At 42.0% G+C, this 21,432-nt stretch overlaps 1 protein-coding gene across 3 annotated transcripts in view; it reads left to right on the top strand.

Moving 5' to 3' along the window:
• Positions 1-21,432, top strand: part of tns1a (tensin 1a) — a 78,861-nt gene that overhangs the window by 40,722 nt on the left and 16,707 nt on the right. For 2 of the 3 annotated variants that reach the window (XM_070930877.1, XM_070930876.1), the window contains exons 4-15: positions 4,976-5,025; positions 6,403-6,574; positions 6,817-6,867; positions 7,001-7,123; positions 8,043-8,107; positions 8,577-8,660; positions 11,557-11,669; positions 11,758-11,818; positions 11,937-12,012; positions 12,220-12,349; positions 13,260-13,325; positions 13,593-13,718. In XM_070930877.1, the coding sequence (XP_070786978.1) occupies positions 6,425-6,574; positions 6,817-6,867; positions 7,001-7,123; positions 8,043-8,107; positions 8,577-8,660; positions 11,557-11,669; positions 11,758-11,818; positions 11,937-12,012; positions 12,220-12,349; positions 13,260-13,325; positions 13,593-13,718 (1,045 nt within the window). In that variant the 5' untranslated portion in view covers positions 4,976-5,025; positions 6,403-6,424. Of the gene's footprint in view, positions 1-4,975; positions 5,026-6,402; positions 6,575-6,816; positions 6,868-7,000; positions 7,124-8,042; positions 8,108-8,576; positions 8,661-11,556; positions 11,670-11,757; positions 11,819-11,936; positions 12,013-12,219; positions 12,365-13,259; positions 13,326-13,592; positions 13,719-21,432 lie in introns of all 3 variants that reach the window. The other variant, XM_070930875.1, reaches the window with a different exon arrangement.

Below are 21,432 nucleotides of genomic sequence, written 5' to 3'. Positions count from 1 at the left end.
AAATAAGACAGTGCTCCTGTGCACAAAGCCAGGTCCTTAAAGAAACAGTTTGGTGTGCAAGAACTTGATTGGCATGCACAGAGCCCTGACGTCAACCCCATCCAACACCTTCGGGATGAACGCGAATGCTGACCTCAAGCCAGGCCTTATCACCAAACATCAGTGCTGGACCTCACTAAAGCTCTTGTGGCTGAATGGAAGCAAATCCCTGCAGCCAGGTTCCACGATCTGGTGGAAAGCCTGAAACCAGAAGAGTGAGGCTGTTACTGCAGCAGATTAATGTTGTGTACTTACAATAGATCCCAAGGTACAACTTTACCTTCCTCCCTGAATTGCCATTAAAAGTGATATTTGATGTTTTAGTAAGTATCCACAGCCGAGAAGAGTCTTGTTTCGATCCATAACGACAATAGTGACTCAGCTGCCATCATATATATGTGTTATATTGCCTTGTTCTGCTGGGATTTGCACAGGAAACATTGTGTCATTAATCATGTAGGTTACCAGTGTTTAAGTATAATACGTTAATACATTAATTATTGAGGCTGTTGAGCTCTGACCCAACACACAAATCCCACCACCTGTTCCCGCACACTGCAGAAGGTGGCAGCACCGTGCAATACATAACAGCAAGCCAATCAGAGGTCCTGTTCGGTGGGTTGGACTTCTTTAATTTTAGGTGGTACACAGATTACATAACTTTAAATTAAAGGGACATTAAAGCGAGCATGAAATGGAAACTGTTAATAGTAAAACTGGAGACATTAAGATGTGAATTATAGACACCGTAAATCAAATATCTAAAATGACTTTTTATTTATATTTTACTTTGTTCTTTTATGCATCATTTGAGTGCAAATTGAATTATTTCTTTTATTTCATGAGTATACCAGTGGCACAACCCTGACTCATTGCAACCAGGTGGCCTGAAGTAAATTATTTAACCCTCGCTCTGTTCTGTGCCAGTGTAAAGAAATATTTGGTAGGCTACATACCTTACAAAATGAGAAAAGCTGCCGTGACATCTGTTGCTGCCAGTTCACTGCAAATTGTGTCTCGTCTGTGCCAGAAATCGTTGCCAAGGCCTGGCCCGAGACTAGGCATGCATGTTTAGCTTGACATTGCTAAACCATGAAGGGTGTGGGCACGGGCAGTGGGTTTCCAAGAAGGCAAGATTCCAGAAAAATAAGAGAGGAGAGAACCACCACTAATGCAAAAAGAAAACAGCTTATTCAAGCCAGCAGTCACAAAGGCAAAGATTTGTTCGCTTGTTTACAATGTTTTTAGATTATAAGGAGCTCCCATGTCTTTATTTTCCTTTTCATGAAACCAGAAGCAACATTTATTCAAAAGACAAAAGCAGCACTGATGTCCTGCATCCCTGTTTTTTCTCTTCTCTCTTCTGTGAGTCACGATAATGAGTCAGCGTCTGCGTCAGACGTCGCCTGAATGTTTAGATCGGCGGCAGAAGTTCGGTGGGGATTCAGAGGGAGATTATAAACACAGATCGGCCTGTGTGCACCCGGCAGTACGGAGATTAATTCACAGTCTGCGCGTTCACACAGACAGAGAAGAATGAGCAAATCAGTGGGACTGAATGATATCTAATGTCTTCAATTTAATGAAATGTTATGTGTCACATTATGAACGAATACTCCACCAAACCCCTGACTGTAGTTACAGTGTTTCTGCTGTATTTTTCACACTCCCACACTACTCAACTTCCATTTCTCACTAGCATAGTTTAGTTAGCTGTTTGCATTTATTGTTAGCAACCAGTAAACATAAGTCTATGCAACAAAGGTTAACAGCTAACTGTGCAAGCAACTGTGCAAGCTGTGTATTGAGCCATGTGTTAGTTGCCACAGTGTTTCTGAGCCTACAAAGAGTCAGTGTTTTATACTCAAAGGATAGATTATTGTGTAATATTCCTCCCTCTAACATCAACACCACGTTACTTTTGATTCATTTGTGTAATTATTTACCATCAACAGGAAGTAGGTGCTGTTTTCCTTGTGTAGCAGCATCCTCTTTTGCAACAGCAAGCAACAGGGTTTATGGGAAATGAGGGCGTAATTATGAAACGCTAGCACTAAAAATACCAAGACAGAGGCTACTAATTGTCTTGACCATGGTCTTGTTTTTTTTCTGTAATTATAGAAAGTTGTCACAAACATTTTGACAATGACATATTGATGTTTGCGACATTAGTTGCATCCTCAGCTGAGGTTGTGATCCTGATTTATCATCCATGTGTTTTGTTTCTCCGAAAAAAGTCTTTGTTGTGGTTGTTACCTCTTATCAAAGCATTCCTCGTGTTATCCCGTCATATCAGGTTGCTTTCATTTCAAGTTTAATGGGGATCTTGTCTTGGGCTCATTGGTTAAAATACATACATTCTGGATGGATTTCAAAGGAAACCATCCTTTTTTATATATATTTAATCCTGGAATCTTCGCTGTCTTCCTTCATACTTCATACAATCCAAGAATCATCATCATATGTGGTTTTCCATATGTGTGTGTGTGTGATGCATGGACGGGGGGGGTGCTAGTGGAATGTTTATTTGGTTAGTCCATATAGGATACATCCACTGTGGTTTTGAGTCGAAACGCCCCATTGTGACCATAATTGAGTCAGTGTGGGGCCTGTTTTATGGGGATTATTTAAATCAGTTTCTGGCTCAGGAGAGGATACAGAGTACGTAGAGACATGCATGTAAGCTTACAGACGCTGTAAATCAAAAACACTGTTGTAACTTTGTATGACTGTGCACAAAGCATACAAAGGAAAAAAAAAAATTTGCAACAGTTGTAACGACTAACTGACATTTTACTGCTCAAACCAACACGGAAATATTAAGATAGAACAGAAATAAATATTGTTTTCATTCCATATTTCATGATTTGGTTACTTATCACTTTAACCACTAGATTCTTCAGGGTAATTAAGGTCAAACACATGCAGCAGACAAGCACAAACATACTGAAGAGTCTCACAGGGAACCATACAGTATACAAACACATGGCTGGGGGGGGGGGGGGGGTCAGTAATAATGAGAGATAATGAGACCGTGGGAGGAGTAGTTCCAGAGAACGAGAGAAAGCCGGAGAAAGTCGGGTGAAGACAGTCGAGAGGGAAAGAAGAGAAGGAAGAATGCATCAACATATATTAAATAATCTCTGAAGATTAAGCTTGTTATCACCTGGATGACGAAACGAAAATGACACTGGATTTACAACGCCACATTTTGTGGAGACGTTTTGACTGTGATAGCTGTCATAGTTTTTATTTTAAGATTTAGACAGTAAAGCATAGAGAAGAGGTACTTGGCCATGCCTCTGGGCAGCTCCATTCGAAGACGTTTTTCCCACCTGCGTTCATCCTTGAGGTGGAGCACTGGACACCTGTTCAGCAAGGTAGGCCACTCCCACCAATATGAACGTGTAGCCCGAAGCCCATTCATTGCTACTGACAAACAGCTGGGCACTGTAGTTCTTAGCAAACGTTACTCAAACAGGAGCAAGTAGTGAATTTGTTAGGGACTATTTTCAGTTGTGGATGTATACACATTTGCCCATGTTCATTGTAATGAAGGAACATGTCATGCTCATTGTTTTTTATAGTTTTCAGTGGAATAAGCTATATCAAGCTTTGTGCTACATAGGAAATATCTTTATTGTTGGTTTTGAGGTTTTTGACAATGGGAACCGGCCTTTAACTGTAAAAGCTAGCTTTCTTCATGTGAAAAGTGCATTTAAATGGCTAGATAGTGCACTCCACTTTACATGCGGCATTGACTTTCACGAGGCGTTCGTGCACCCATGTTGCTACAAGACAACAGATTGTTCCTGTGATGTGAAATGTACCGGCGTAACACCCTCGAAGCCCCATGCGAACAGGCTGTTTCATTTTGCAAACACCAGCGTTCGCGGTCCGCCTAGCATCTGGTTCCTGTCAAATCACAGAGAATTATGCTTCCCGTTTTGGCTCTTGGGGGTGGGATTAGCTTCATCTGTGAGAGGCCGCTCGGCAGCAATATGGAGAGCTTTGGGGTGTGTGTTTAACCTTGCGCCATGATTAGAGACCCGTCTTGCCAATATCTCCATTTAACCACTTGACCAGTGAAGCTGAACGCTCACTCTTTTTGACGTTGTGGGAAAAAGTAGAGAATGTCTGTGAAGATAAATCCAACTGTCGTTCTATCTTTTTGGATGGCTTCATCTTTTTGATGGCAGCTGACTCATACAGACAAGTTCTCCCCTGGGCCGACAAACAGTAAGAGGAAGAGCCAACTCTAGCATCTATTATGCAGCGATTCCTCGACAGTACAGCATATTTAGTAACATTTTCCCTCTGCAGTCCTGTCACAGTAAAACAGCCTGACTTCCACTCTTTCCTCAGTAAATAACTAGATACAGGACAGGATAATTAAAGTGTTCGCTGAAGTCCTGACAAGACCTGAGTCAGGGTGGCTTCCTCCTGGAACACGTTGATGTATTGTTATTGCTTCCTCCTTTTTTACTGTACTTCTCTTCTTCTCATTCTTCTTCTTTCCCGTCATCCCTTCTTCTTCTTCTCCTTCTCTTTTTCCCTTTCTCTTCTTCATCTCTTTTTTTAACTTTTACTGCTGCTTCTTCTCTTCTCCATCTTTTCAACTCATTATTCCTTCCCTTCTCCTACTCTTTTATCTTCTTACTCATCCTCCATTCTTCTTCTGTTCTTCATCATTCTCTGTTATTCTTCTCCTCCTCTCTCACTTCTTCTATTTGTTTCTCCTCTTCTTCTTTTTCTCCAAAACAGTTTCAGTTTTGCTTCTGTGATCTGACTTTTCCGTAATAGGTTATGTCAGATTGTAATTCAATAACATCATCATCATTCCCAGATGGAGTTCGCTTATAAATAATTTTCTCCCCCCCCACCCCCCCTCACCCTCTATGTGTGTATTGTGTGTTTTTCAATGTGTGCTCTCCAGGGATCTGCAAGGTCCTGCAAGAGTGTGGAGATAAGGCGAAAGCAGTCGCGGTAAGACACAGCATTGTTATACGATTGTGTTATACTGCATGCAGTAGGAATAGTAAAGGTATATGGAATAAATTAAGAATAGATTAAGTGATTTAAGTTATTTAACCAAAGGTTTAACCATAAATAATAATAATGATAATAATAATAAGCATCTTCTTTGTTCACCTCCTGCGTAGACATGATAGTCCCTTATATCGGCTGTGATCTCCAACTTGACTCTATTTTATGATGAACATCAAAAAACAATTGTTTGTGCGGGATAGTCCACCTTTTTTTCTAGGAATGTAAAGGATCATTCCACTTCTATGTTGTGTGCTATTCTTCATGCATGGCTGTTTCTCATACAGGGCTTTACTGTATGCTCACTGGCCAATAAACCTGATCGCTGTTTGGCCGGTGAAATAGATTGCATAATACCAGCAGAGGTCACGTCAACAGTCAGCAAAGGATTGTAAATCTTTTCCTCTCCAAGAAATATAAGATTGAGCTGCGGGAGTTTACATTTGATCAAGTGGATGTTTGCGATGAACTCTGCCGTTAGTCCCAGAGAGAGATCGGAGAGTTCTCCAAATGTTCTCACAGCAGCTGTAAAAAAGATTCAGTCCTCGTAAAGATGATAATCGCTGAAATTTGGAGCGCAGTTTGCAGTGAACAAACCTGGTGATCCTGACTCTTATGTCGAGTTAATGCGGGGGTGACTGTGCTGTGTTTAGAGGTCGAAGCCTCCACTCCACAGTTGTGTCCTGCTCTACACACCAGATCCAAACTTCTAACACTGGTCCACTGGTACTGGTCCCAGTAAGAAAACACGGCTACATTTGGCTGAAAAGTGAACGTTTTTTAGACATGCATACCAGCGGTAAACAACTAAACATACTAAGCATACTAAGCATAAACAATCAATCGTTATATGTACTTCTTTTTTTCTCCATTTGTAGGTCAACTGGATAAAAGCAAGCTTTCATATCATGTATACATAAGTTAAGCTACTAAGACTGTAGTGGTAAGCTTAAGCTACAAACCAAGCAGGCGTGGTTGTAATACAATACATTTGCAAGCTCAAATGAGATGCTTCAGCTTTAAGGTGATTCCACTTGTGCTGGCAGACATCTGCACAAAAGCACCCTCCATTATTGGACCAATCTCTGTTGTGATTTGAGATTATAAAGTAGGAAACTTTATTAACTGTCGCAGAAACAATCCTCATATGAAAAGAATGAAATAGAATCAGATCTCTGTGCAGAGCAGATGTTCGCCAACAAAGTTTGCACCTAAACTGTGTGGTTGAGAGATGTTCAGTTCGACCATGAAACTATCCTCCCGCTGGGATACAAAAGCAGCAGATATAAACACCTCCCGCTCCCTCTGCCCCTCCAGGAGTCAGAGTGTGGTTCAGGCCATGGAGGAGAGCTATGAGGTGGACCTGGTCTACATCACAGAGAGGATCATCTCTGTCTGTTTCCCCGCCGGCGCCGAGGAACGCAGCTACATCACCAACCTCAAGGAGGTGGCGACGATGCTGCGGTCCAAACATGGCGAGCACTATCTGGTGAGCAACACCCCCCCAAATAAATCCAGGACGTCTTGACTCATATCACTTCCTGTGTTTCCTGTTTACACAACTTTGTCCTTTACTGACGAAATTAGACAGATTGTGTCCTGTGTTTTTCAAACGTTTTCAGAAAAATTGTTTCTGGATTGTTTATCTAATCAAATTATGTGTTTTTTGGTCTGTGCAGACATTTCAGTTATACTTTTTCACTGATATATTTTTTCTCTGTCTAATTTCAGGTACTCAACCTGAGCGAGTGGAGGAATGACTTATCCAAGTTAAACCATAAGGTACAAACACCTCAGCAGCTGTAGTTATTTGAATCCAGTGACCTCATGTTAGGAGAGGCATTAAACCAAAAAGAACCGACATCCTCCTTCAACCGGGTCTTTTCTTTCTTTTGGTACTGATGATCCCTCTCAGGTTCTGGAGTTTGGCTGGCCAGACCACCATGCACCGGCGCTGGACAAAATCTGCAGCATGTGCAAGGCCATCGACACGTGGCTCAATGGAGACCCGCGCAACGTAGTGGTGCTACACAACAAGGTAAAGCAAGGATGACCGAACTGTTCAGAACGTGAAAGAAAAAAGAATCTGTTATTGTCGAGGACATTTTGGAAAAATACACTTATTTGCTGTCTTGAGAGTTAAATGAGAGGATCGATACCACACTCGTATCTGTCCATTCCATATAAAGATGGAGCCTGCAGCTGGTTAGCTTAGCTTAGCATAAAGCCTGGAAACAGCTAGCCTGGCTCTGTCCAATGATAACACATTCCCCCATCCAGCACCTCTAAAGCTCACTAATTATCATGTTTTGCCTCATTTATTGAATCTGTATAAAAACATCAATTTGTGGTTTTTCAGGGGGTTATGTGCTGGACTCTGTCTTGGCCAGGAGCTTTGACTTCCTGTAGTCTTTCTCAAGACATCCAGCGGAGACTATATAGTTCCTTTAAATGTGGTTGTTTTTTATCTTTACGTCTATAATGACATATGTATATGTGGCTGCTGACCTCCTAAAATCAACATACATTCTTGTAGTTATTCAGTTCTTGCAGTTGTACAATCCATTCTCTCTTCTTTAAACATACATTAGTATACAGTACTTGCACATGTTGTACAGATGAAGCAGAAAGGAAAACATTTTTCCAGCTTCCCTGCTTTACTCTGGAATAGACTTGTTGCGTTTTGGAGTCTGACCGGTCACTTTAAACAAGCAGACTGATCAAATATTATTTCATGTTATTTATGCTTCCAGCTTTTGAGTTTTCAAATATAAATCATGCAGCTTACTGACCAGTCCATCGCATCGGAGGATTTATTTGTCCCCCTGTTTCCTGATTAATACAAAGGCCTTTGATCCCTTTGAAATGATTCCTGCTTCAAATAAACGTTTCAATTATACATCTTGAAACTTTTAATCGCGTAACTGAGTCTTGTTGTCTCTGTTTCTGTGTCACAGGGGAACCGAGGTCGAACAGGGGTGGTGGTGGCGGCGTACATGCACTACAGCAACATATCTGCAAGGTATCGAACATGTCATGATCAGAAGACACATCCAACAACTTCTTGAAATTCAGTGTTACATTGTTAATGGCGTTTAAATAAAGAGGCTTCGAGACTTAAGTCCTTTACATCTTCTCCTCACGAGGTTTTGTAAGGACAGGAGTACCAATCAATCCCAGTTAGGCCTTGAAGTCTGCCTTGAAAATTAAACACTGGTGTGATTATTATGGCAAAACACTCCGTCTTGGCCAGCTTATTTTTCTGGCTCTGTGAGAAGAAATGCTCCGAAAATGTCATCATTCTTTAATGCAGCCAGATGTTAATAGGTGGGATGGAGCCAGGAGGATTTAAAGCAGAAGGCCAGGGGGTATCTGAAATCTCAAACCTGGGGAGAATCTGCAGGTGTTCCAAAAATGCAGGCAGCTATTGTTGTTATAATTTGCAAAATGCACTCTAGTCTGATTAATATGTCTAACTTTGTGCCATGCAGTGCTGACCAGGCGTTGGACAGGTTTGCCATGAGGCGCTTCTACGAGGACAAAGCACTTCCTGTGGGTCAGCCGTCACAGAGAAGGTCAGATATTACTTCACTGTTCGAAGCTTTATGAGTCTGACCTTTGCTACAGCGCTTTGTCCGCTGTTTCCGAATTTTACTCCTCAACGGAGACTGAAAACTGTATCAGTAGTTGCTCACAGAAGTGAACAGTAGCAAAGTGCTAATATAAGTAAGTCACTTTATGGAGAAAGAATCTGCTAACTTTAGCCAACACTGTGATATAATAGCACCCAGGACTGGCTCCCACTCATGGGAAAATACTACACAGTGGATGTGCTACTTTTAACGTAACCTGTACCCACACATAAGAGATGGTCCTTGGTCTTGGGAGTAGCTTTCCTACTGTAGGACATGCTAGTGTTTGCAGCTTATGCTACAGCAGACAAATACACTCACATCACACTGTTTCAACTGGCCACAAAACCTAAAGAGGCTTTGAGAGGCCTGCTTGCCTAGTTACGGTTGCTTAGCTATGATTGGACAATCACTGGGGTCAACTGAAGAACTGAATAACAAGACAAACGGACTGATCGGTGCTGTGGCGCTGCTCCATCCCTCCCATTTTGTTTTAGAAACATTTTACAGAGGAAATTCTTTCCTTTTCTCCTCTGTTTATCTCCAATTTAGTTTTAATTGGGATAATTGTGAGTGAATGTCGTGGCACGGAGAGAAGCCATCTATCTTGTCTGTCTGAGGGATTCCTCGGGTGTCTCTGGGGAGGCTGCGGGGCTTGGTGGCAGTTCATTCCTGTCTCCAGTACATCAGAGCATATTTTCCTCCAATTCTTCTCCACTTTTAGCATTGAGCGTTTTGAGATAATGTCCTTTCCATGAATAGAGAGCAAAACAGCAGAGTAAATTCCAAACCAGAATGGGTCAAACCAATCAAGAGCGGTTTAAAGGTATTTAAACAATCTCTCGTTTTGAGTGCAGCTCCCACCAGGGGGAGTATCATCTGAGACATCCTCCTTTAAGTCATAAATCTGCTCCCACCATATTATTAGCCCCCTCTGCATTATTAGACAGTCAACTGCTTAAAGGTTTGACCCCTCACCGTCTCTACTTCTTCACCTGCGAGAGAAGAAACCTGATCTGAGCGCGTCACGGAAAGGATGAGCAGCACAAAGGTTACATGGAATAAATGAAGAAACACAGGAAACAGCAGGGGACTTAACACCACTTCATTTCAGCTTGTGAATTAGACAGCCAGCCATTCTCTAACAGGTCTATAGGCTTGCCCTCTGCCCCGCTGCTATTTCCTGCTTCGGATATAATTATCTCTGCCCCTGGAGTCTGCCAGTATTATGGTCTGGAATGTGTGACATTAACATCAAGAGTAGGAGATGAGCTCAATCTGCTGCTGCTGCTGCTGCTGCTGCTGCTGCTGCTGCTATAAAAGCTTGTAAAAGTTTGGATTAAAGGTGTTACATGTAGCATTTTAGCATCATTAAATGATTATCACGTCGCTTGTGAAATGCAACAGTAAACAAACTGAGCCCTTGCTGAGAGGATAGGCTGCCTCTTGTGTGCCATTAGGTCAGATTCAGCTGGAAATGTGCTGAATTGATTCATGGCACAAAACAGCAGAGTGTCTCGCTCTAAGTGAGACTCTATTAACTTGTTTTTATGTGCATTTTAAAGTTGCTCGCAAGAAAAGCTGAAGAGAAATGTGAGGAACATAAACTAATCCTTTCATGACGCAACGCCATGTTTCCTGGCATGTTTTTGTCCCACATAAGAGTGAAAAAAAGTGTCAACTTTTGGAATAACTGCTCGACAATGTCACACTCTGGGTTTCTGGATGATTGCCATCAAAGTACTGAAAGTTTTTTATGAGGTAAAAAAGTTTCTGTTCAAATAAAGGGAAGATGTGAACATTGGAGGAAGAATATTTTTGATCGTGATATTACAGCACCTGCTGCTCTCAGGACTTCTCTTCTCTTATTCAGTTAATATGCATGTGTATGTGTTGACGTTTCAAAGGCTTCATGCAAAACCTTTTATGTAGGATAATTGTTTGATAAAAGACAGAGCATGATTACTTCTCATATCACACACACACACTCGGACTGTAGCTACAAGCTCCTTCCTCCTCTCAGCGCTGCTCTCGCGGCGTCCCCGCTCAGTCTAATTGAATTTCACAGAGGCTAAACCATCTGGCCACTGACAGCAGAGCAAGGGGGGGGGGGGGGTAGTCTGCATGTGGCGACCCCACGGTCAAGGTCACGTTTGGTACCATCATCATTATCATCATTAACAACCAGACCACACTAACTCAACAGACCCCCAACTGGCCTCTGTACAAACCAATTCACTGTGACATTTCCCGTCGTGGATAAAGGTTGTTTTATAGTCGGAGTGGAATTCAGTTCTGGCTGGGCTGCTGGAGTAAAGGTGAACCACACAGGATGAGGGTTTGTTCTGTTTGGATTTGGTGTGTAATCTGGCCAGAAGGTCCCTGACGTGCTTGTTTAAGACCATGTATCTGAACAAGTATCCCACAATCTTTACTTCCCCTTGATCACCAGTTTGTTCCTTTGCAAGGTATCTCTAATAACCTGTGACAGGATTTCCAGGATGTTCATCACTACCAAAAGGGAAAAGTGCACGCTTGTACAGAAGTAATAAAGATGTGTCATGGTCAGAAATTTACTGAGCACAGTCTGTGTCTAAATGCACCACACTCGTGCCAAAATATCAATTTTGCGCCCAAGATGTCTCATAATTTATTTGGCAATTTATTTCCTGCACAAATAATGCTGCCAAGTGGATAAAGTCAGGATTTTAATGGGCTTTGCTTTAGCATTAGCAGGAAAAACGTAACTGTTTTATTCCCTGTACAGTCGTTTTGGTTTAAAACAGTATTCCGTGACCAAAAGACTTTGGACTCTGTGCTTACTTTCCTTTGTGTGCAGGTATGTGCGATACTTCAACGGCCTTCTGTCCGGACACATAAAGATCAACAACAAGCCTCTGTTCCTGCATCATGTCATCATGCACGGCATACCCAACTTTGAGGCCAAGGGAGGTGAGTGTCTGCCTCTGCCAAATGAACAGAAAGACCTCACTAGTTTTCTTGAAAATGTTTGAGTTTCCTTGTTTATTTCCCTTTACAGGCTGCCGTCCTTTCCTGAAGATCTACCAGGCAATGCAACCAGTCTATACGTCAGGAATATAGTATGGACATTTTTATTCCACTTCAGTGTGGTTTGTGTTTGAATCCAGGGCATAGATGACCCCATACTGAATCCAGTTATTGAATTTTAACAAGCCGTTATTATTGTCATTACTACAGCAATGTGCAAGGAGACAGCAACACCAGCATCTGCATCACTATTGAACCCGGCCTCCTTCTGAAGGGAGACATCTTGGTGAGATTTTAATGATAATACTGATTGATCTGTTTGATCTAGATACTTTAATCATTTTACTCTAATTCATCCTTCTTTTAAAACAACAAAACAACAAATTCCCTCCGTCTCTCTTGTTTTTATTGCTTGCAATTTCTTACCTGACGCATCGATTAATGTATTAATGTATTAATGTTTCACAAGCCGACTCTCCCTTTCCTGCCATAGCTGAAGTGTTACCACAAGAGGTACAGAAACCCGACCAGAGATGTGGTGTTCAGGGTGCAGTTCCACACCTGCGCCATCCACGACCTTGGGGTGGTTTTCGGGAAGAGCGAGCTGGATGATACCTTCAAAGGTAACGGCTCTCTGGGTGGGTGTGTTTTTACAGTATACATGTCTGTGTTTTGGGGGGTTTGACAGTATGTGTGTGTTACTGAGGCAAGGCAAAGGTGTTGAGTTTAAGTGACACTCAAGTCTCAAGAGATAATTTGATAAAAGCAGTTTCTTTCTTGAAATGTTCCTCTTGTATCGGTTCTAAATAAAAACATAAAATCAGGAAAACAGAGGTGTCACAGGCACAACTTGGACCAGGTTATTAACACCGATGGCGATCAAGCTGCCATGCAAGGTGCTGGTCTTCATCAGCAGCAACTTAGGGTACAAGGAGGGGAGCTGGGGGAATCGAACCCACAACCCGCTTTAACCAGCTCTACCTCCCGTGCGACAGTGCTAAACACTTGCCGCCCACGTGGACCAGACCTGGGTCACATTTGGATTTTAACAGTCGAATTCAAATGTAATTGTTTTCAGTTGTTACTACAGTAGTTTTGAACTGGTTTTCACTGGGAGTTTTGGTTTCCAGTATGAAAAAGGTCCTTCTGCAGGGGGACACTGTTCCTCATATTTTTACAGTGAACAGGGTCCTCTGGTGGTGAAGGCAGCTCAGCATTCACGTACAGTATTATTTAGTGAAGAAAATAATGGAAGAAAATGTAAAAGAGCAGCTGATTATGATGAAGCTCAACCAGAGTTCCTTGAAGTATATAACAGCAGAGTGTTTGCACTGAACAGGTTGAATCTTTATCTTCCAGTTTTTACACTAAATTCTGCATTATAGTTTTTTTAATATATAGTTAAACTGAAATCTTGACATTTGATCTGTGATTGTCGATGTTTTTTGGAAATTGTATGTTTCACTATGATGCTCCATGCAGGTTTAAACATTTGTGTCCATTTTGTTTACAAAATAAAATTATTTTTTACAGATGAGAGGTTCCCAGAGTATGGGAAGGTGGAGTTTGTTTTCTCATATGGACCAGAAAAAATCAAAGGTAATGCATTTTTCCTGACTGGGAGGGGGAAAATGGAGAATATATGTATGTATAATAGTAAAATAGTAAATATAACATAATATATCGTAAAGATAAATATTTAAACTTAACAGCATATGCAGTGACAATGGCCTTCATTTATACCCAGTTTGTGCAGTCAGTTTTGTTCGAATAAATTCCCAAATTATGGATATAAGGAATGGCACCATTTTAGTGTATACGCTTGGTTAGAGGACTCCATTACCCATAATGCCATACCTTCCTCAGGCCTGGGCCACCTGGAGAACGGGCCAAGCGTTTGTGTAGACTACAACACCCAGGACCATCTGATCCGCTGGGACTCGTACGAGAGCTTCAGCCAGCGCCTTGAGGACCCTGTGGACGGCGAGCACGGTATGTCCACACACACACACACACACACATGCACACACATGCACAGTTACTAATAGAGACATACATGCTGTCTCTTCTGGTATTGCCTCTTTGGTGGTTTGATTTTCTCCTCAGACGATGAACTCGTACAAAAGGGAAGAGAAACGTTTTGCAGCTCACTCTGTTCTGCTTGCAGCTTGTAATGTGCAAAGGATTCAGATGAAGATTGAGAAGGTCGAGATCTCTGGCTTTGATGCACTCTACTGAAACGAACATACGTCTGTATCTTTCTACTCTTCACCCACCTCTCCTCCTGCCTGCCCCTGCAGCCCCCCACTCTCCTCCCCCCAGCCTGTCAATTAGACCTTTAAATAGCCGCTGCAGAAATAGGGGGGCGTCAGTCGCCCTGCTACTGGCTGCCCCCTCGCTAGGGGGGTTGTAACCTGAGACACCACCAACCCCAAGTCCCACAAGTGCCCAATACCCACCTTCCTATATCATGTACCCCCTCCCACCTATTCAGTTATCCGTAGACATAACAGTGCAAAATATAACATGTTACATTTATACAGTCTTCATTGCAGCTGTCGTCAGGGCCAAGCTACTGCATTGGTGTTTTATTGATTGGTGAAATATTTTCTTGATAATAACTTTATTTGTGTAGCTTCTCTTAACATAGTTGCAAAGGTCTTAAACGAAGAGCATGACAGGCAGTAATCAGATTTTAACGTGGCCACTTAAGATACCTGACAGTCCCTTTACCCTCTCAGTGATGATGAGACTCATGATTACCGCTGTTAATCTGACAAACTGGCACAAACAGGAGGATCAGTTGAGTCAGAACTTGGCAGCCATTATAGTGCTGCATCCACTTTTATATATGGGATTTTTCTTTTTTTTTTTTACGGCTTCGCAAAGACCCATTTCATTTTTATGAACATCCCCACAGAACCGTTGCAGTAATTGCTGTTGCAAGAAGGTCAGTGGGAATCGCCAAGATTGCAAGTTTGATCCTAATTGAATGGGCGGCAGCGTTCTCAGCACTCAGCAGAAAAACCTCTCGGCCAGTTTATTCATTTCTCTAATTGCAGCTTTCGCTCTTACACTTGGACGTGAGAATCCGAATGTTCAGAGGAAGCTGGTGCAGGGACACAGTGTCTGTTTTTACGAGGACTCAACAGACGGGGAAGGAAGCAGGTCTTGCTTGTTTTGGAAGATCCAACAAAGTGATGACATGAAGCCAGAATGAGATTCAACAAAATTGCAGGAGAACTATTTAAAAGGTTTTATTATATAAGAGCATTTAAATTATGACAAAAAAAGACTTCGGAGTTCTATTTTGTTGTTGGAAAAAGTAGTTTACTACCACTGGGAAAAAATTCATTTATGACAGATTATTAATAGGCACTGAGAGAATGTTAATCAGGTGTCAAATACACATTTGAGTTGGCAGACCCAGGTGACCACATACACTGATGAATAACACGATAATCTGCGTGACAGCGGGGCCTATTTTTACACGCTGCAGTACAGTGGACACTTTTCACTCATCAGGCATCATTTGGAGAATCCAGACTTGTTTATTGGTCCGGGTGTTAAATGAATGTTTCAGCCTCGGGCGTTGAAGTCCGAATGCATCTCGGGCTCGGCTAACTCATCCTGACGCCATTTCTAACAGAGTCCGGCGACCTTGGAAATTCAGTTGAGAGGACTCGGCGAAAGATGGGTGTCTTAAAAGGGTCTGCGGGATCAGGCAGCTTAGAGTTGTGCGCATTTCATACTGATGCATGCGCTCATGGGGAACGTGAGGAGAGGCGTCCTTAGCTTTCTGTCACAGAAGGTATTTGTGACGAGTGTTGCACTTATTGCAGTTCTTGAGCGTGGTGGCGTGAAGTGTGTGTGTAAAGATATTTGTCCAGCTGTTTGTGTTGGTGTTATACAATATTTTTGCGCTATATTGGCGTGCATAGCTGCCTGTGTATGCCTGTAAACTTTTGTAAGTTTGTATTGGTCTTTTGCAGTTGCGTGTGGTATGTTTAAGTGTGTGTGTGTGTGTGTGTGTGTGTGCAGTGCACCTTGTGTTTGTCGGCTTTCCTTTGCTCAACTAATAGCCCTGCGGTGTGGTGGCAGCTGTCGACCCGGAGGTCACACCAGTCAGAAGGCCACCGTGTGGGCCACTGAGCAGCCAAAGAGCAACTGCACTGCTACGAGAAAATCAGCTTTTAAAAATGACACGTGTATCATTTTAACAGAAGAAAATTGTTCACTTCAAAACATTGGCATTATGATTTCTGATGTAAGCTTTATGGCACAAATTAAGATTGTTTTATGGCATAAAACAACAAAGATGGCATTGTTCTTGCAGTGAAGTCACAATGCTGGCAGAGTTCGTCACAGTAAATGCTTCATGCAGCATCTTTAGTGCATCAAGTGGACGTTTCATACGTTCCTAATTTGACAAAAAGTCATAAAACATATTCAGCACAACAGCAAATGACCACTTAAATGCGAATATTGCAATTCTTTTTTTTCATTATTATATAACGATCCCTTGAGTTCTGAAAAACAAGAATAACCACTAAACGTAGTGTCTTGCCACAGGAGAATAAGTGTGTGTGTGTGTGTGTGTGTGTGTGTGTGTGTGGTGTACAGTGGGGCAGCGGGCCCAGTGACCGCACAGGCTGTCTTCCTTGTTTACCGCCCTCCTCCCATATTTGGCTGGGGCTGAGCCCTGAAACATGTCTGGAATAGCTGGAGAGAGACAGACAGAGAGACAGAGATAGAGAGAGACAGGCACAGAGAGGCAGAGAGAAGCAGGGAGGACCAGACTTCTGCAAAGATTTGCCAAAAGTGTAAAGCAAGTGAAGTTTTGTTTTGTATATTGCGGAAGTTTGAATGAAGGAGAAAGGAAAAAGAAGGAGAGATTACGGGATGAAGTGACACCGAGGAGAGAAGCTAAACAGCATTAGTTGGTGAGTAGCACGACAAGGCCTTGGGATTGCCACTAGCAACTTTCTTTACATATTCTGTCGAGTTCACGTGACTTCCATGTGTGACTGACATACAGTGAATTTAAATATTACCAAATCATGCTAAAGAAATAGCAACATTTGTGTTATTTCTGCAGCAGGCGAATGGTTTCTTGGCTAAATGATGCAGGTTTCGCCTTCTAAAACCTCACCTCCTCACTCTGCCGCCCAGACAAAATGACAAGAATACAAGTTTTTGTTCATTTGGTCCACAGACATGAGAGTCTGTTTGTCTGTTTATTACGTTTCCATGTCAACGCTGTTGCATCCTGTGTGTTTGGCACCTATATGGTATAAAATGAGTCATGGAGCGAGCAATTTGTGTGTGGAACATTTTATGAGCGAGCTGCAATTTGGGTACACCAAAACTATTAGGGACCTTGGTTGGTAACTTCATGTGAGCTCCAGAGAGCTTGCACTGGGATAGAGTGCATGTAGGATTTGTTTTGCAAACTATAGTGGAGACAGTACTTAAAAAGTTACTACTTTTTCTTTGTTTGTTTGTTTGTTTATGTGTATATATTTTACATATTCCTGCATTTATTTTGTGGGTGCTGCAAGGCAAGTTTCTGAAGTGAAGTGAACCCGCCAAAATAGATATCTATGGAAAAGTGGCGTCTTAGGGTATAAATGACGACAAAGCAAGTAACGTCAGCAGCCATATGCATGTACAAACATTAATAATACTGTTTGTACTTGTTATCGAAGCTAATACGGTGGTGTTTTAAGGAAAGCTTTACACACTAAAAAGTGGCCGAGAGAATGACATGTTTCTGAAGCACACCCTAAGTCTGCAGAAATGGAGAGCCGTCAGGTATTTTAAAAGCACTGTGTGTGTCTTACACATAATGGTCGCAGTTAGACCTCTTGCTGACAGCACGGTGAGCCACAGCAGCAGGTTCAAATCCCAGCCCTGGAAACCCTGCTGAGCCTGTCCTCATCTCTTAATGCCTCCTTTCTCCTACTGTCTGTCTAGATGTCTCCATATGGCTTTCTCTCTGTCTCTTTGTCTGTCTCTTAGAGTCTGTCTCCGGCTCTCCCTTTCTCTTTTTCTCTTTTCTCATTTGTAATTTCTGAAAGCGCCTCCGTCAAATCCCTTCTGGAAAAAAACAGCATGAAATAAGTCTGGGGTCGACATACAGCTGCTTTCAAAACGTATGGTTTTGTTGTATTTTAAGTTGCACATTTGAACTTCTAAAGGTGTCCAGTGTCAGAGAATGTATTCGTAAGAAATCCACATTTGTTATCTGTATTGATAACAGTGTACAAATCCAAATCAACAGTTTTACTGTACCTCATTTGCACTTAGATTGAACCACTGTACAGTGTTTACAAAAGGTTTCTGCCTCTGAGAGTTAAACATGGCGCGCCCCAAATCTCTCAAATAAATAGAGATGACGGACCAGCATCTAGGTAGACAGGAGGCAGGTGCACTCTTATGACAGCTACTGATCCTCGTGAGTGAAAGACAGATGGATGCACAGATGCACAGAAAACCAACCCGCCAGTCAGGAGACAGCCAGACGTACAGAGGCAGACATGCAGACCGTCGAATTACCCTGACGCGATCCTGTTGGTCCTCTTTTTATGTCCGAGGCGATGTTATGACACACGGCAGAGTCATTTTGTTCTTGTTCATGTGCAAAGATGCTAACTTTACCTCTCGGGTTTTGAACTAATATTTTTGTTATAGTTATATACTAATATTCAGTCTCTTTCACACATACCTTTAACGTTTTCAAAGTTATAGAAAGTAGCTGCAAATTTGAAACTAGATTAACAGTAACTTCATTTAGCTGTTAAATGTGGCTCATTCAGGTTTAACCAACCGAAGATCCCTTTAAAACTCATTCCAGCTAAAACTCTGCAGCTTGATCTGACATTTCCTCTCGTGTCGACATGAATCAGACGTGTGAGTGTCGCTGGTTGTCAGTCAGACATACAGTCAGACAGATAGCGCTTTATGACAGTCACTCAGATGACAGACAGCCAGATGGATGACATCACCCTGAAAGCAATCTTGGAGACAGACACTGATACAGTCACGTCACGTTACCTCAAACTGTGACAGCTGGACAGTGGGTGATAGATGGAGTGAGAGGCAGACGTGGCAAATATAAAACCGCGACAGTTTTCCTTGTGCCAGTCACTGATACACCAACCATGACACCTTTTTCACTGATGGACTGTCACATCATCCCTTATGAGAGTCTCTCTCTTTCGCTCCCATGCTCTGCTGCAAAAAATCTCCAATCTCAGTAGCTCATTTGCAGCCCAATATGATTTCTTTGCAATGTTGTAAAATAGGTCCACATTTCTTGGAACAAGGTAGATCTCTACTCTCCAAACTAAAGCATTGCCATAAAATCAATCAAATCAATCAAATCAGTTCTTTTAGTCTTTAAAAATGTACACAAAAATAATTTGATTTGCACTGGAAACAAGAATTTTCCTAACAAGGATATTTTCAAAGTGTCTCACTCACTCACAGGTCTTTAAGACAAGTCAGTCGGTTGTCAGTCAAACCCAGTCACCCACTGCTGGCATGCAGACTGGCAGTCGTCACGGTGATATGAAAGCTGTGAAGGTGGATGTCACATCCTGCTGTGAGATACCCCGATGGCTCGCTGACAGCACCATGCCTGCCACTGCATGTCAGTGTGTAAAATTGTACAGCGTCACCAAGTGACTGAAAAATGTTTAGAGAAGTTACTTTGGTCACACTGGAAAACATATCCTAAGCTTTTAAATCTTTTTCTGGAACTACTGACAGTGCAGTCATCCTGCTCCTTGAAGTTTAAGTTTAGCATTGTTTTGGTTTGTCTTTAATGAGCTCTGGAGAACAAATGGTTCTTTTCATCTTTGCCATCCTGGCCCTCTTTCAAGCAGGGTGTTTCATTTTTCCCAGCCTCCCAGTTTTACTGCTCTCACACCCAGTTTCCTCCTAACCCCACAAACCTTTTCCCAACCTTTCCAGCACAGTTCAAATACTAAATAAGTCTTACTGTCGATGTCTGTATGCATGTGTGTGCATTCATAAGCATACATGAAATCATACACCACATCCAATAAAACTATCATTGCGGTCCTCTTTCCTAAGTGGGTGAGGGACCCACCATGGCAGCGTTTAATAATGCGTGTAAACGTTAGGTGTGTTTCTATATTTATGTGTCTGCGTTTTGTAAAAGTGGGTTTGGCTCTTTTTATAAGGTCATCATGTCCCCTGTAAGAGTGTCAAGCCCAAGTTTCCACCACCCCTGGAAACCTCTAAAGAGGCCGATAAGTAAGTCCAAAGGAGAAATCCACCCAAAAACCCTTAAAAGAAGTTGGTGGTGATATTGCAGTCCTTTCAGGAATTTGTGATTTTGTAATGATGCAAATTTAACTAATCCCTGTATTATTTTCACTTAATACCAGTTTAAGATCAATAGAGGCCAGTTCCAGTATTGCCAAGAATTAAGAAGTAACTATAATATATAAAATGGTGTCGTCAATATTAATATATAGAGACAACAGAAGTGGTCCTAGAACAGAGCCCTGAGGAACCACTTTAGGGATCCTCTGGAATTCAGAATGAATTATTTTGGTCGATGTAGTTCCTAATCAGGAAACATTAGTGTTAGATATTAAAACCAACTGAATGCAATGTATGACAGAGGCAAGTATGATGAGTTAAATTAAGTTAATATAAATCACTTTAATGATAAAGTAAATTTAGTTTCAACATTTCGACCCTCCTGCGGCCCAGAGATTCATTTATGAAGTATGTGTGTGTGAAACACATTCAGCTGCAGTGTCCAGCATGTTCTCACTGTTTTATAGGTGTGTTGACAAATGTGCGGCCTCAGTCACCTTGTGTCTGTTAATCTCAAATGTACTAACTATGTATATAATCCACGTCCCAGCTGGTGCATTTGATACAGCAATAACTGTGGGTGTAGCACATTGTCTATTTATAATAAACCATTGGCCACAGGTGTTTAAATGGCTTTTTAATGGCCTCCAAGGCTGCGATGTGGCAATGAAACACTCAAGCGAACACTTAAGAGGATACAGCCAAGAGGCAGGTGCTGTGTGTGTGTGTGTGTGTGTGTGTGTGTGTGTGTGTGTGTGTGTGTGTGTGTGTGTGTGTGTGCGTGTGTGTGTGCAGCGCTGTATGAGCAACGCCTCTGGCACTTTCACAAGAGAGGAAAGCACCTGTCACATGAGAGAATATAGAGAATGGACAGGTGTGGGTGTGTGTGTGTCTCAAAAAAGTTTTTTTCTCAGTACTTTATGTACAAATACTTATTGAACTCAATTTGGATTATATTGAATATGTAAATGAGTAGCGGTAAACTTGGCTTTGTCCTTTGAAGCACAGAGAATGGCATGTTAGCCAAGCCTTGGTGACTCAACCGATCTAATTTGAGGTCCGTTGCAGCTATTTATTGACACCAGAAGAAAGCTATTTGTTCTATTCAGAGGCAGAGCTGCTTGTTTGTGCCATTCAGAATTATGGTCACTGGATTTAATACCTGGCTGGAGCTCTCTGACATTGATGTTACTGTACAGCAGGTGACGCAGGGTCATTAAATATTTTTAGGATGTCGTTGTACTTGGATCACTGAGTTCATATTTCAATGCAAAGTCAAATGTAGGATATGTATTATTGTATTCCTCACCCATATGACCCTTAACATAAAATGATCTTACCGTTAATTCAA

The sequence above is a fragment of the Enoplosus armatus genome, chromosome 24 (genome assembly GCF_043641665.1).
Source record: "Enoplosus armatus isolate fEnoArm2 chromosome 24, fEnoArm2.hap1, whole genome shotgun sequence".
NCBI classification, from domain to species: Eukaryota; Metazoa; Chordata; class Actinopteri; order Centrarchiformes; family Enoplosidae; genus Enoplosus; species Enoplosus armatus.
This window is presented reverse-complemented; position numbering and strand designations above follow the sequence as displayed.